General features: G+C 39.7%; 1 protein-coding gene across 2 annotated transcripts in view; it reads left to right on the top strand.

The window, feature by feature from the left end:
• Positions 1-16,354, top strand: part of LOC148017352 (FAD/NAD(P)-binding oxidoreductase) — a 141,165-nt gene extending 124,811 nt beyond the window's left edge. For both annotated transcript variants that reach the window (XM_087662541.1, XM_087662540.1), the window contains exons 11-14: positions 8,016-8,129; positions 15,163-15,231; positions 15,648-15,719; positions 16,011-16,354. In XM_087662541.1, coding sequence (XP_087518667.1) covers positions 8,016-8,129; positions 15,163-15,231; positions 15,648-15,704 — 240 coding nt within the window. In that variant the 3' untranslated portion in view covers positions 15,705-15,719; positions 16,011-16,354. The remainder of the gene's footprint in view (positions 1-8,015; positions 8,130-15,162; positions 15,232-15,647; positions 15,720-16,010) is intronic.
• Positions 16,355-16,678: the final 324 nt, after the last annotated feature.

Raw genomic sequence — 16,678 nt, 5'->3', positions numbered from 1 at the left:
TTCACTGCATCATCTTTTGATGAAGACAGAGATAGTGTGATTGAAGAGACATTTGTCTCTATAAATCCGCATTGATAGACATATCCAACTTTACTAACTTCAGTACTACGAGCTCAATTGAATGCTCACTTTTCTTCTGTAAGTAAATCTTCTGCTATTACAAATCCTGTGAATACTACTTCTGCATCAACATCCAAAACACAACCCTCTTATAACCACTTGTATAAGAAGATAGGTGTGCCAGAAAAAGTTGGATATTTTCCAATATGGTCTATTGACGGCAAAATATCCGAAGAAATTAAACTTTTTATTCACATGATGTATGCTTATGTAGAACAAAAAATGATAGAAAAGCCACAGACAGATACAATAGACATTCTCAATGCAATGACACATGGCTTTGTGGGTGGACTTAAACAATGATGGATATCTATTCATCCTCAGGTTAAATTAGCTATAGTACAACATCAAGACCCTATTCAAATATTCTTTGAGCTATTATTAAGAGAACTAGCTAGAAACAAACTAGATAATCTACTAGAAGCTAGAGAAGCATTTTTCAAATCCAAACTCTGTGATCCGAGATTATACAAAGAATACCTTGTATATATGAGAGACCTTATGTATGAAGGTCTTCGAGCTTATGACAATTCCATGAAAGAGCATCTAGTATGTTTTTTTCCAGAACCCATCCCTTTCTATTGTAAAAAAAGAATGAAAAATGAAAATAGAGACTTTACTGATAGTGTTGGACAGATAATCCAAACCATCGAACAGACTATCAAAGAGGTTTGTCATTGGTAAAAAATGACACAGCTGAATCAAAAGTTTTCACAATCCATGTGCAAAAAAGCCTCTAAATTTGAAGCAAATTTTGGATGTGACAAATATCATTGTGATATTTCCACACATAGCTACTACAAAAGGACGAACAACAGGCACCATCATAATCATCAAAGACATTATGAAGATCAACCAGATTATGATCAAGAAGCTTCATATAGCCATAGGTTTCGCAGGCATTCCAGAAGACCAAAAGGAATCAGAAAAGCTAAGTATCACCAAAAAACCTTTTTGCTAAAAAGGAAAATATGATAAAAGTCCAAAAAACGAAGATTCGAAATGTTTTATTTGCGGAAGTGCTTCACGCTTAGGAAATAAATGCCCAAAGAAAAAGGATGATTATACATATTGCTATATTTTCTAGATGGATGTAAGAATATTCTTTTGTTGCTTGCTGCTTTTGTATTTTAGGATAGACAGTGAAAGAAGATTGACATGTTGGTCCTGTGAGAGCGAGTTTGCTACAGTGAGTATTCCTTGATTCTCAATATATGGAGTATATGCTTTAAATTTGAAAATACCATTTTCACCATGGATATGGAAAGCACCGATATCTGGCAAGATCCACTTTGAACTTGGCTGTGATTCATCGACCATAATTGTTGAATTCCCCAATGACTTATAGCGCTTAGAAAGATGTTTGAAGACAGAAGAGAGGGCATTTTCGCTTTGTTTTGAAAAAGCCATAGGAATTTACTGGACTGTAGCAGAGGATTTAATGCTCTATAACGGTGAACTTGGCAACATACGAGTTAATGCCTAACGAGCGAGGCCTCAAGAGCGTCACTTACTACCTTTTTTCTCTTGATCTTAGAAATGGAAATAAATCTGCTTTGATACCAACTAAATGCAGAGATGAGCGCGAGCGGAGCGGAATGAGGGGCACACTGAAACTATGAAATGAGAATAACTAAACTTGCTTGCCAGTAACAAGATATGGTGAGAAGATAACTCTGTATTATATGGCTTGAAATGAATACAAGGAAACAAGGCTTGGCTCTGGACTTCTCTTTGACTCTTCTCTATGTCTATCTATGTGTGTATGTTTGTATCTCTTATCTTACAAGAGAATGGATGGTCTTTACATAGGGTTGTGGGCTGGGAATTTTTCCGGGCAAGGGTTTTCTCACTTTTACAAGAATTCGGGTAGAGTTTTTTCCGCTCAAAAAGGATAATAAGGCATCTTGTAGTGCACAATGAGTTGGATAAAATCTTTTTCATCATAAAAATATAGGGAATATTGTAGAGTAACTTTGAAAGTGGTCATGATGACTTTCTGGATAGTAGATCAGTAACAATGTTTTTTACATTTGGAATATATTCGAAAGTCACATCAAGTGCATCGAAAAAGAGTGACCATCTTAATAATCTTTTGTTTCCGATTTCATTGGGTGCTTTTTTAGTGAGGTATCCAGGCACATGTTCTAGGTCAGTGCGGATGGTAAAGGGAACAAATTCAATAAAGATTCTGAATGTTTTGATTGCTTTGATCATTGCCAGAATCTCTCTTTGGTAGGATGGGTAGTTTCTCTGAGTTATGGAGAAGATTCTTGAGGCGTATCTGTATGGATGTAATTCTTTCGATTCTTCTTCACAAAGACAAGCACCGTAACTAGTGTCAGAAGTATCTGTATATAGAAACAATGAAAGATCTGTAGGCAACTTGGGAGGAGGAAGATTTTGGATTATCTTTTTAATATTTTGGACTGCAATTGTGTGAATTGGTTTTCATTTGAATTTATCTTTTTTGAGTGGAGGATAGAGTTCTTGGGAGTAATGGGCTATATTTGGAGTAGAGGAATTGATCCAGTTTAAACAGCCTAGGAACTGTTAAAGCTGTTTTATTGTAGCGAAAGCATTTGGCATGTTTGTGATTTTAGTCAATGAAGCTTTATGCTGCCTTGGTTTATTTCTATACCAAGAAATTCTATTGATGTTTGGAACATCACTGATTTAGTAGGTGAAAGTACTTTTCCTACTTCTTCCACTGCTTTTGCAAATTGAGAAAGATGATCTATATGTTCCTGAATGTCATGTCATGAATATAAGTTAGGCAAAAAGGATATTTGTCAAAAATGGAATCAGTCCATTCTTGAAACTTTGTAGCGGCTATCTTGATTCCAAAGGATAGCACTGTCCATTGGTAGTGGCCTTGAGAAACACAAAATGTTGTTTTATACCTGTCTTATTTCTTTATAGGTAATTGCCAAAACCTTGATTTAAGATCAAACCTACTGAAGATATTGGCTTTTTTCAATCTTTTCAGAGGAATATCTTTTAAAGGAATAGGATGGCCATGTCCTATTAGATATCTATTCAATGGTTTGTAATTGATCACTAATTTCTTTTTTTCCCTTTCTTGTTTTGAATGCTTGTTGACGTTAAAAGCTTGAGATGCCCATGGTGAGTTTGCTGTCTCTATTAAGCCTTTTGCCAATAGAGACTGAATCTCTTCTTTGCACAAGTGTAAGTCTTCATCCTTCATGCCTGAATGGACTGCTTTAGTAGGAACTGCATTAGACTGGATGGGTAAGGATACCGTAAACTTTTGTCTTTTCTCCTGATAGATCATAGAGTCATCATGGATAAGAGTCGTTATATGTTCTTGTATTTGTATTGTAGCTTGTTCCTGTTTTTTCAATTCTGTCTTTATCCACTAAGACCTTGAGCTTTCTTTAGCCTTAGCATTCACTTCGGTAATAGAGTAATTAGGTTGTGCTTCATATCCCTCCACCCTTCAGGATACCTCCACTACCTTATCTTCTCAGTAGCCTACAAGTTCTTGTTGCGACCTTGTGGGGTGTCTCATCTGTTCCGCTAGCAATCTCTTTCCTAGCCTTGTTGAAAGCTTAATGACATACTCCATCACCCTAGGAGATAATACTCTATCCAATGTGCGAGGGAAGGTGAAGAAGAAGTCGAAGGGGTGGCTGCGGTTTTCCAATTGCTTCCATTGGTCAAAGGAGAAATTGAAGGGGTGGCCGTGGTTTTCCTATTGCTCCCACACTACAAGTTCCTAGCCCTAGTTAATAGGATCACACTCCTCGCTTTGAGGGATGGCCACTTGTGGAACTTGCAATGTTTTGGCTTGAAACTTCTTGTGGACATGTTCCACTTGCTCTCTGCGCTTATGCCTTATCTCCGCCATCCGTTTAGGTGGCCCAACTTCCTCCCCATTCTCTTTTGGTTGTACTTGCGGTTGCATAGGGAGGCTTGGTTCCTGCACTCATTCTTCCTCTTGGTGGTCTGGTTCAAAGTTAGGCCCCTCTTTCTGGACCGGCTCTAGTGGCTTTTGTTGAGGTTACTGCATTTACTGTTATGGCTCCCCAAGCCCTAGCAAGGAGAGTTTCTATGTGGTTAAGCTAGCTGAGATTAGGTGAGGACGTTGCTTCTCTACTCCCAAGCTAGTGCTAGGCTCGGGTGCCTTGGCATGGAGTCCATGTTGCATGTACATGTTCTTGATGATTTGAGGAAGAAGATGGAACTAGAAGTTATTAAATATATTTTTCTTGGGTATCCAGATGAGAAGAAGGGCTACAAATGTTATGACCTTATCAGTAACGAGGTTCACATATAAGCAGGGATGTGAGATTTAGTGAGTATGAGTCTTGATATCGATCGAAAGCTGTAGTTGATATGGATATTTATGAGAGTAGTAATGATGATGGGAATGTAAAGAAAATTGTAGCAAGTAATGATAAAAGAAATCAACGTATTGAGGATATGTCTAGACCTCAAGATCTTGAAGAAAGTAGTAGCACTTATAGTCCATGGAGTGGTAGGTTGAGGAGTGTACAAAAGAGAGCAGAGATTACACAAGGGAAAAAGCCGATGGGTGAAAATTTTGAGGATGAATCTATGGATGATGAGTTTGGCCTACCACACTTAAGAACTCCAGGGATAAAATGTGTAGGAATTAAAGAAATGCCTAAGCAATGTACAAACTATGGTGGAAGTGCTCAAAGCTATGCACCAAGAAAAAGTGTTGGGGTTCATATGCCAAAGGATGTCATTTGTTAAGCTATCCTTCAAGAACTTTATGATCCTCTAATGAGTACCAATGTTTGAACACTAGTTGATGATGAATGGTTGCTAGATCTATCTCTTATTTGTGATACCTAGAATGGTTTGGAAGGAAGAGAGGGGGTGGACTTTGTTGTGGATGGAGGAAAAAATTGCTTCAATCTCTCTAGGGTTGTTATAACCTGTTTTTGGTGTGGTTAACAACATTCCTTCTTTGTTTAGTTTGCTATCAATTGTTTTTACACGTGGTCAGTGGTACTTCATTTTTGTTATTGGGTGATTGGCATTTGATCGGCTTCATGTGTTTCTTCTACACCAAGACATTGTAGCATTTTTTTTGCCATATTGCAAAATTATGTGCACCCTCAAGCTTCTTGATGTGCAAAAGATTGCTGCTATCACTGTTTCCAGCCATAATTTGCATTACCATATTAGCTAAGCAGTCACCAAAGGCAAGCCCAAAAGTTACACAAGTAACCATGGTACATTCCAAGTACTAACCAGCAATGAAAATCCCGAGATTGTAGAAATTTCAGATCTGCAAATAGATTTTCAAAATTAAAGAGTGTCTATTGCTGCACTCCTCAAGCAATTATTGTCACATTTAGAGACCAAGGCACCAACTACATGTGAAATCCCCAAAATTTCACTGTAATTTTTGCTCCAAAAGCACTCCTGGGCACAAATTTGACAATTTTGATCAAAAGCCCCAAAGTTTTAGAAGGTAATCCGTCCAAATTGCATCAATACATGTACCCAAGTGCATATACCAAATAGTTGTTGCACAAATCGAAGGGATTTTGCAAAGAGACCAAGGCACCAATTACATGTGAAATCCCCAAAATTTCACTACAATTTTTCCTCCAAAAGCATTCCCAGGCACAAAATTGACAATTTTGATCAAAAGCCCCAAATTTTTAGAAGGTAATCTGTCCAGATTGCATCAATATATGTACCCAAGTGCATATACTAAACAGTTGTTGCACAAGTTGAAGGGATTTTACGCAAGCCTCAATTTTCTTGGGTCTAGAGTGCACAAATTTTAGTGAATTGAAGAAATTCCACTAAAATGTAAAAAGCCCCAAAATTTCTTGGGCAAATGTGCACCAAATGTGCAATTTTTGAGTCATATTGTCTTGTCTTGCATTGAAGTTTCCAAATCCGGGAAAAGCGTCAATTTTCTTGGGCAAAATTGCATGTTGTGCTTGTCCATGTGAATGCTCAGCAAAGGGGAGATTGAAAAATGGTAGAAATTAAAGAAAATTAAGAAAAAAAAAAGTAAAATAGGCCTGTCTTGGTGTTGAGCAAGACTTGTTTCCCTTAGGTCCTGCTTTGTGTCGTCTACGTGACGCTGTGTGACCAGTCGACGAGGTCTGACGACTGCGCTGCCTGTGCTTGTTGAACTTGCTGTCTGCGACTTGTGACTTGTCGCCCCGACGAACGTGCTGCTTGCGACTTCTGCGTGTGGCATTAACCTGCCATCTGCGACCTGTCGCCTGTGCCGGACTAGGTTCGTCTGCCACGTGGCCAATTGTTAGTTGCTCGCCTGTCTGCTCACGTCAGTCACATACTCTGATACCAGTTTGTTAGCGTTGCTAGGATCAAGACTCAGTGAGCTATATAGTCTGAGTGTAGGAAGAAGTGTATAAAAGAGTGAGCAGGAGGAGTGAGAGCACAACACAATTAGTACTTTTGGTACAATGACGGGTGTACCACTTTTAGCTTTAGATAATATATAAGGTACAAGAGTGTAAGGGTGCGTTCACACGTGAACACTGTAAAAGGCATGGTGAGCCTTTATTCCCAACAATGCGAAGGTGTGCACAAGAGAAAGAGAGAGCTCAATTACAAGAAGAAGATCTTGCTTAATGAGTTGTTCACAAGTACAATCGGTACACTCTCTACATTTTAGAGTGTCCTCTAGGTTGTTTATATAGCCTCACAGTGGGCTAGGGTTACGGTTTCCCTTGCCCTATAGCTCATCCACACCTTACGTTTCCTCATACACCGTTGCTTGCTCAGGGTTCCTATGCTACATTTCTAACAAGTTGGCTTCAGGTTGAGGAAGTTGCGTAGGAACCAAGGCAAGGGGAGCAGGATTGAGGTAGCGCAGAGTTGGTAGAGTAGCTGGCGGCGTCAGAAACATGGCGGCATTGCTGATGTGGCAGAGGGCAGGTGACAAGCTGAGTAGACAAGAAAGTTGGCGGCAGTTCACAGGTCAGGAGACAAGTGACACGACTGCTCGCATACCATTTGTTGAAGTCAAAGAACAACAGTAAGTTGAACATGACAGTAGAGAGAGAGTGTGGTCATAGGTCGACACTTGATAGATTGAAAAGTAATATACCAAGTACAAAGTTCAACCCTTAGACTTTAGGGTTGTGTGACTTAAAGTGTATTCACACACAGATGTGTGTAATGTGCGGTAAGTGACCAAAATGTGTAACATAAATACACGGATGAAAAATAATGTGACTAGGGGAAAAAACCTCTCTTATAGAAAGTAAAAAGTGCCCTAGTGTTCTATGTGCGGATCACTGACACTCCTGTGTGAGCGTAGGCATGAGCAAAACCCAACATAGAGGACTTTAGTGCTCTTACTCTTGTATTGTCACATCTTATCATTATAGAATACACTTCCAACATTCTTTGTGCTCAATGTCTACTTGGATAGTGTGGGCAGTTGCCCATGTTGGAGACCTTGATCATCCCTCATTGAACAACAATTTTGTTTCAACCAGCTGCATGCTGATTTGCAATGCATGCACAACCATTGTCTTCTTCTTCATCGAGGAAAGGAGCAATTACAAATCCCATTGGAGGATTCTCTAGAGTAACTCTGCCTAGTAACTGGCTTATATAATGGCATAACCTTTTAAAGCACAAGGTGACAAATCATAACTGTTTTAGCTGTCTACAAAGATGATAACATTGACATTTGGTTTGAATGTGTTTGCTAAAGTCTATAAAATATTATAATACACTCGTGCACTTTGGTGGGAGATAGTGTTTAAATTTTGGCTTGTGACAATTCAAGGTGCTGCTGTTTGAGTCTAGTATGTTCTTTTTCTAGAGGATCTTGATTGGTTATGTCTTCTGAATATAGAATCACAATTCTCTTCTTACAGCATTGAAACTTAATTTGGCAGGTTTATTATGTTGTTGATAAACCAACTCCTAATTGGAAAGGGGGGGCAGGATACATCACAAAGGATATGATTGTGAAAGGGTTGCCTGCACCAACCGATGACACACTCATTCTGGTATGTGCATGGCTTTTGAACTGCATTGTCTGCATTAAAAGCACCATGCAATCGACATATAAACACCTTGAAAAAAAGTTGTATGTTGGATAACTTCCTGAGATCTAATGGCTATGTGCATTTACTTGATTGTGGTCTTATAATGTACAACTAAATGAAAGCTATTGAAAGAATCTGTTCCTTAACCTTCTCTTGAAAAATGGCTAGTACTTTCAATATGCTTTGGAGATTTATTGGTTTCCATGCTTTTATCACCATAGTCAAAGTAGGCATAACATATCATTAAGAACACTGGCTATGCTGTAAATAGTTTGCTGCCTTAAAACAAGTCTGTATTTCCTTGGATGGGATATGGAAAATGCCTTTAACACGCACGCGTGCGTGCACACACACACAGTTTTGGGTGCAAAACATTATATTGACAGCCGACATACAAAGAGGCTGAGCACTGAGATAAAAGGGCAGCCAAAAAAGCTCAGGAGCAGCCATTGAAAAGGGCATACTGAGGTCTATCTAATCCTTTAGGGATGAGCTTGTGCCTAGGGAGAACACATCAAAAGAACTTTGAAAAAACTGAATATATATGGTGGTCAATCTCATGAAGAGAAAGAAGAAAAAAATATTACTGAGGGCATTTGCGAATGAAACTGTGTCAAATGACGTGTCATGAAAAACAGCATGACTGCGGAATTTCCAAACTATTCATAAAGCCCGGTTTCTTACCCAATAGAAGAAGTACCAAGGAGAAGGTAAGACAGCAAGAACAATGCCAAAGAACCAGATAAACTTCCCAAAAGTAGCAGAGGGAAAACGAGTTCTATACTGAGGCACGGTCAAGAAGGGAGTGTGAGACAAGGCAGCCCCCAAAACATGCGGGACTGGTTTCTTGAGGTGCCATGCAGCAGACACAATTCCATCCCCTTAAACCACTCTTAGCAAGGGAACTGTCTACTGGCAAGGCACCCACCAAACAATGACAAAGGAAATCGGAGAGGAAGCTTCCTTTTCCAAATAGTGTGAAGATGTTTGTGCGACCATTTTGATGGTTTGTCCACATGCGACAAAGCATTTGCTGCATTCAAATCTATGATGGAGAGGGAACATGAATGTAGATTGATTTAGTCATTATTACAGAAATAGACAGGTTAAAAACTAGAGCGACCCACTGTAGACTCCAATTCAATAGGCCTAGAATGCCGATCCAAAGGAGGAATGAGCTCCAACAGGTAGAAGATCCTTAAGTTTATGCCAAATTGGCCAATAGTGCATCCCTAGATTGTATCGAGTAGAAGTAGCCACAAATGACACTACATGACCTTCATTATCACTCGTGTTATCAATATGATTAATGCCTTTTTTGCAAGTAAATTTAACTCTTCTCAGCTCTAGACAACAATGATTTCGTAAATCAAGTGGAGAGAGAATATGATTTGAACAAAGGTTGCACAATAGCCGCTCTCTAGGGCCCATGCAAGTGGTCAAAGAACACTGTAGTGGCCACCCTTAGTGATGGTTGGCTGATGAGGAGGGTCTAGCAGTGACTGGTCAGACTTGATTCATTCCAACGAAAATGACCACTAATAGTCATGAGTTGTATAATCTCTTTGTCAAGTAATATATAAACTTAATGGTTTGACCAAAGAAATAGTCAGTGACCATGATCCTTAGTTCAATTGCCATTTTTCGCAAGCAGTCTTTCAGAAATTGGAGACTTGACTGTCCATGTTGTCTTCAGAGCACCCTAACCAATGTACAGAGCGAGATGATAATCAGATGATGGAGGATATGTTGGATGCATGTCTCCCATAGATCTTTTGATTGGGAGTATTATATTCCACTGATTGAGTTTTCTTGTAAGAGTACTAAACATTGGACTATTATTTATATTGTGTATGCTGATTTGTGATTGTGACTCAAAACCATTGATGGTGGTTGAGCTTAAGGGAGGCAAGATGCCTTCTATAAATGGCTTCTTGGAGGATATGCAGAAAGTGTTAACGATTGCAAAGGAAAGCATTAAAACAAAGCAGCCAATACCATACTATATTTTACTGTAACTAGAATGATACTAGAGAGCTCTAGGAGGGCATGTGGGTTTACCTAAAAGTCCCAAAGGAATCCAATTTAGTAACTATTTGCTGTAAGTTATCTTGAAGGTATTATGGACCTTTCTAGATTACCAAGAAGATTAGTAGCATGACTTATGAGTTGAATTTACTTGTGGACAGAGCCCATGTTCCACGTGAATCATTTCAAAGAATAACTCCCTAGTCGAATTGATTGTTTAATCGAGGAGGTCTTGCGATTGGAAGATACTGCTTGCTACATTCTGCTCAAACCCAAATGGGTGTAAGTATAGGACTAAACAATGCCCTCAAATTGTTTATCCCCAGTATTTAGTCAAGTGGAAGAACTACTCAAAGATGGAGGCAACTTAGTAGTTGGTACATTCATTGAAGAATTGTTTTCTTCACTTCCTCCTTGAGGATATTGCATAGGGAAGCAATCATTCATAAGGGGGAAAGTGGTACATCCTTGGATATAAGTTGGCCACTAACTGCATTGCTTACTATGTGTATATCGTATAGAAATGTGTGGGAAACACTATGCCACTTGCTATTGCACCATCCCATCATGAACTTGAAAGTCAGACCAGCTTTAGGATTTGAACAGCTAGACTAAGTTGGTGCATGTAGAAAACCTTCTTCCTAGGGTCTACCACAACACGTAGGTGTATTGCAAGCATCAACATGCCCTACCAATGCCCTCTCACAATTTTCCCTCTTTGGCTTGGGGATACATGCGGAGTTCTATACCAATACTTGCTCCCTACCTTACGTTTTTCCAAAACTTTTGGCTACTATGAATCAATGCCACCATTGGAAAGCATCCACCAAGAAGACTTGATGAAGCATGCCATTTCCAAGGGGAAATTCAATGTCCTTGTCGGACTTAGACACCCCACTGACACCTATTCACCCCAACTTTTGCCAATATCCCTCACTACCCAAGCTAGGATTATCTATCCCCATTATACACATTCAACTTAATCTTGCATGTGCATGCAACACATTTAAGTGTCACAACTTAAGCATCCAAAGAGCATTGCGTTAAAATTTCACGTCTTTCTAACAGAACTCCCCCTTAAATCCTTGCAATCATCCTTGATTGCAATGTGACAGAAGCATGTGCAACCATTGGCAAAGCACACAATCATCACAATCAGCCATGTGCTCCTATTGCTTGGCTTGCTGAAGCCCATGGGATGCTGAATTTCCAGCCAAGAAAACCAAGTTATAATTCACACACATGAAGTGTAACTGCTATTAGAACCATAGGGAAGGCATCCACATGTCAAAGCCAACACTGTTTTAAACTCCAAGGCAACATAAATGCATAAACCGAGCTTAAATAGGGCCTTATAGCAATAATGTACTGCCTACATCACCTACATTATATGCAACTCGAGTAACCCATGCAATTGTACATTTCTTGCACATCACATGTAACTCATGCAAACGTACTTCTCTTGCATCACTTGAAAATCTACATTGCATACCATCCATGTGTCCCATACATGCATTGCGAATGTACATCACATCCAAATGTACATTCCACATATTCCATGCACTCATACATGTCATGCAAATGTATAATTTCAAAGCGTGGATGCAAACTATACACCTTTGCATACCAAACCACTTAGTACACTGAATAGTGACCCCATGGTAGAAGTACTGTCAGCACTCGGTATCTTGGATGCAAGCAAAGTACAGAGATCCACTATATGCATGAGCTGGCCATCACCAAGGGATTGGAGATGCAACCTCCCCCTTGAACATTAGGCAATACTCTAGAACCTCTATGGTGTGCTGAACCTGATCCTCCATCTATTTGCATCCATAGGTGAAATAATCGTGAAATTTCACCTATTAGTGCATGGAAACTCTAGCTCTAATTTTACTTGCCTCAAAACTTGCACTAGGTTCTAGGCCTTTTTTGCTTTGGATCACCCAAATCATGCAACCAAGGATAATGCTGAATTTCTGACCAAAAAGCAGCTCTTTCCCTTGAAACTAGTGATGCATATATAGCTGAAAATTCGAGAATCTCACTATGCAATATGCATTCAACAACAAGCCAGTTGGGTCTGGGATTATTATAATGCAATATAAAGCTGAAGATCACAATCCATGACCATTACAACACTAGCTCATAACCAGCACAAATTATTCACAACCAACAAAATGACCAGATTGACCAGCCAAAGATAGCTGATTATGCTCTTGTGGACGCACACACTGAGTCATAGTGTGCACATACTACTGAAAAATTCTCCAGTTTTTTGGGCTGCAGGGCTTTAGATAGTGTAACTAACACATTTGATGGGCACTTTGGATATCACATTTATAGGCAAGTAGGTACATATTGTAAAGATCAAATTTCTTGCATGACAGCATCATCATGATGTAAAGATGCATCAGAAGTGTTCATATCCGTTCGGCATAGGTGTTCCAAACTTCCATGTCCATCCAATTCCATAGATGAAGAACTACCTTTAACAATGCCTGTCTAGAATCTAGTGAAAGCTGTGGGCTACAAGGAACAGAAGAATGAGCCCCAAGTCGAAGACCACTGAATCCAATTCCTAGATTGGATCACATTTTTATGAAGAGCAGGTTTCTTAGGCAGCTGCCAAACTTTTGGAGCCACTTTTTCCTTTGCTTTGCAGAATAGGAGTAGAAGGTTGCACCCTTGCAGTCTTTATTTTACTTTTGTCCTTGTTGAATTGAATGTTTTGACTAGCATGATAGAGTGGAACCTTCTGGATCAGGCATAGAGCTTGACTGCCTGTAGTGTGCCTGGCACAATAGAGTGGGACCTTCTGGATCAGGCATAGTGCTAGACTGCCTGTAGTGTGAATTGAATGTTTTGAGTAGGATGATAGAGTGGCACTTTCTGGATCAGGCATAGAGCTTGACTGCCTGTCATGTGCTTGGCAACTGGGGCTGATGAGCTGGCTGCCTTTATTAGGAACTTTTTCCCTTCATTCTCCTTGCTGGTTGCTATCCTCAGGTGCTGCCACATCTGCTTTTTCAACCAAGACTTGCTGCCCTCTTATGATACATCAGCATTTTCCTGTTTGGAGGTCCCAGTCTTGTTTTCAGGCCTAAAGGTTGTGTTTAACGGTTTACCTTGTTGCTGGCATCACCAGCATTTTGAGTGATCATGATAGCTTTCTGGATCTGTGTTTTGACTGCCCCCCTCATCATCAGTGATACACCGTTGGGAACTGTCATATTTTGCTTTCTTCTTGCCATTGTAGCTGCTTGGGCTGACATCATCAGATTCCACATTGAGCACTTGGTGGTTGCTTTGTTCGGAATCTGCTTCAGAGGATGGCAGTCTCCTTCATCTTCCTTCACTCAGTACCATGAGAAACACTGGCACTGTGGACAGTCCTTGTCTCCTTGAGCATCCATCATATCATTCATTGTACAGATGAGACTGGTGCAGCATGATCTGTACACAATCAGCCATAGTGGGTCTCAGTTGAGTAAAAGCAGCTTCTGGTGTTGCAGATAATTCTTTTGACACATCAATTGGCAGAAATACACCCTTGGCTGCACAGTGCCCAATAAAGAGTCCTAAATTTCCTGTCTAGCAGTTTAACAGCCTTCTGATGCCTCAGGTACTTCAAATACAGCCTCTTGCTGCTGCAGGTGCCTTTCTGGGAGGATGCAGACAGCCTCTAGAAAAATTGGAAGGGTTGAGTGCAGCTGTACACAATGACTAGCTTGTTATTTTTACAAGAAAACACATTCATAAACAGCAATTCTTCTCGTTTAAAGGAACCTTTGGTGCTGGGGAAAGGGTTTTTGCTTTGATACCATGATGTCAAAAGAGACATAGAGAAGTGCTCAGCAGGAAGGAAGAAGAATGAACTCAAGCATTGTTGAGACCAGCTTATAGATGGCGAGCATCAAAGTGATGGGTCGTGAATCTTTCAATTGTTCAATATTTGCTATTTAAGGAATTCAGGGACCTTGCATTCCTCGTGGTTGGCATTTGAATTATCATGCACAGCAAAGTATCCTTCAAATCATTCAAATGCACGAAATAATTCCAGAGAAAGGTCAGCCCAGCTAGGAGATTCCCATTTACCAAGAGCTGATTCAGCTTATTAGTGTAAAGTTCAACGTGCAATGTAGATGCCTCTATGCACAATAAAGTAAATCATCCCAAAATGCATGAGAGAATTCCAGAGAAAGATCATCTCAGCTAGGACATTCCCATTTAGTAAGAGCTGATTTGGCTTCATAGTGTACATTCAGCTTCCAATGTAGATGCCTCTATATGCAAAAAAATAGCATGCACTAAACCTGTGTGTCAGGAGCAGCATGAGTAAGTGGATCCGCATCAGCAGAGAGTCAGGAATAAGTGTAGGTATGCGTGCATTATCTGACTGCTCAGAATCCAATCTTGGTCATTTCAGATTTCTGAAAAAAACGTTTAGAAGAGTAAACCCCTCTCTTGCATCAGGTTCAACCTTGCTCTTGTCTGCATTGTGTCATGTTACTTGCATGACTTTGCTTGTATATCATAGACATAATGTTGCTGTCTGAGCTGTCAAAACATGAGCTTTCCGTATGCAAGTTGCACTTGTTTCCTAACATTATCCAGCTTCCATTTACCACAGACTTGTGTAATCATGTGCACTCCTGAAGCAAACAAATGGCAAGCAAACTACATCTTGAAATATAGATGAGACTGAAAGTATTATTAATGTTGCTCTCACCATCCAAGCAAATTTGTGGTATTGGAAACGGCTTCTATTCAGCAATAACAACATTCTTTTAGGAGGTAATGTCACTTGTGATCGGGTAGTAAACAACCTAAATATGTTTAATCAAAGTCTTTTGCTTGTATATTTAGTTTACTCTGTTTGCAAGCTCTTGAATTTTCCTCTCCTTATCCCCAGGATTGTGCTAGCTAGTAAGATACTAAAAGCACTTGGTTTGATGTTTGGCAGGTATGTGGGCCACCTGGAATGATGAAACATATTTCTGGGGACAAGGCCCCTGACAAATCCCAAGGAGAGGTATGCCTTTTAGTCCTCTTTCAGAGACTGGTTTTGATTTCATGAGATAACAATGATAGTCATGATTGAAGGTTTCATGAGCATAAGACTAATTCATTTAGCTACATCACAAGGACATCGCAATAAGAAAAAGGAAATTCAAGTGTGATCCAGGAGGGAAAACTCATGCATGGGCTTAATTGACAAGCAGGATTAGTCAGTGGCGTAGCTATAGGCTAATTGCTCATGCTCTCTAAGTTGTAACTTTAGGACCTAACTTTGTAAGAAAGTTGAAATTCTCATACAGCTGTATGCGCTGTGTCTGTGTGTTTTTTTTTTTTGGGAGGGGTAGGTGGGCACAGAGAGAGAGAGAGAGAGAGAGAGAGAGAGAGAGAGAGAGAGAGAGAGAGAGAGCTAATTAGTGTGTAAACGTGCAGGTTACAGGCCTTCTCAGGGATGCAGGCTACTCCAAGGATATGGTCTATAAATTTTGAGTGTAAATGTCATAGATATGACTGCACAAATAATTTTGCTGAATACTTGAGTGTAAAAAATACCAAAAGGTTTTAAAATTACTCTTAGATATAATAAAAGCACCAAATAATATCAAAAATATATCTTAAGGATATTAAGTCCAAATTTCAAGAGCCTTGACCACTTAATCAATGTGACTACCTTGTAGCCTCTTGTACATGGTCACAAGATCTGTTTGTCATGCTTGTTATGCTTCGTCATTCTCATCCTCTATGGGATTTTAACCTTTTTGGTTGATCTTTTGATTATTTTTCATGTTCTTCTAGGCTAGGTGATGGGTGAGGTACTATGTTGGCTCTTGCCAATGATGCCACGGTGGACTGCTATGAGCTAAGACAAGGCACCACCATAATTTATGATAAAGAGGGGATGCCTAGTGTAGGATTAGATGCAAGGAACGACAAGGAGAAGATATCTGTAGCTACAAGGAGAAGATGTTGCACTTTGGAGTGCAGTAAGAATAGTGCTCCTTGTGATGCATGAGCTGTGTATTGAAGGCAGATTGTGACCTCTGATAAGTAATCATTCTAAAGCAAACATGGCAACTGTGACTTGAAATACACACACTTGCTTTGAGCTAATTTCAAATTTGACAATTTTTTTCTCTTAACTTCTCACCTCTCTCTCTCTCTCTCTCTCTCTCTCTCTCTCTCTCTCTCTCTCTGAAAACTTGTAAGAACCTTAGAACAGTTGTGTTATGAGTCGTGCTATAAGTCATGAGATACGTAGTTACAAACATGTATCGAGAATCTAGCATCACATATGTTTATCATTGTAGTCTCTTCTTAATTTTGGGGTAAGGAGAATGTAAAATATCAAAAGATTTGAGGATTGGGATTACAAGGCTAGGCACCACCAATCCATGTTGCAATGAACTACATGCACATGCCCATAAAAGAGTCCATGTTATGTACTTACCAAGGAATGGGAAGTT

This window comes from Lygodium microphyllum, chromosome 22 (assembly GCF_053477565.2).
Source record: "Lygodium microphyllum isolate KBCC chromosome 22, Lygodium_microphyllum_v1.1.10, whole genome shotgun sequence".
In the NCBI taxonomy this organism is placed as follows: Eukaryota; Viridiplantae; Streptophyta; class Polypodiopsida; order Schizaeales; family Lygodiaceae; genus Lygodium; species Lygodium microphyllum.
This window is presented reverse-complemented; position numbering and strand designations above follow the sequence as displayed.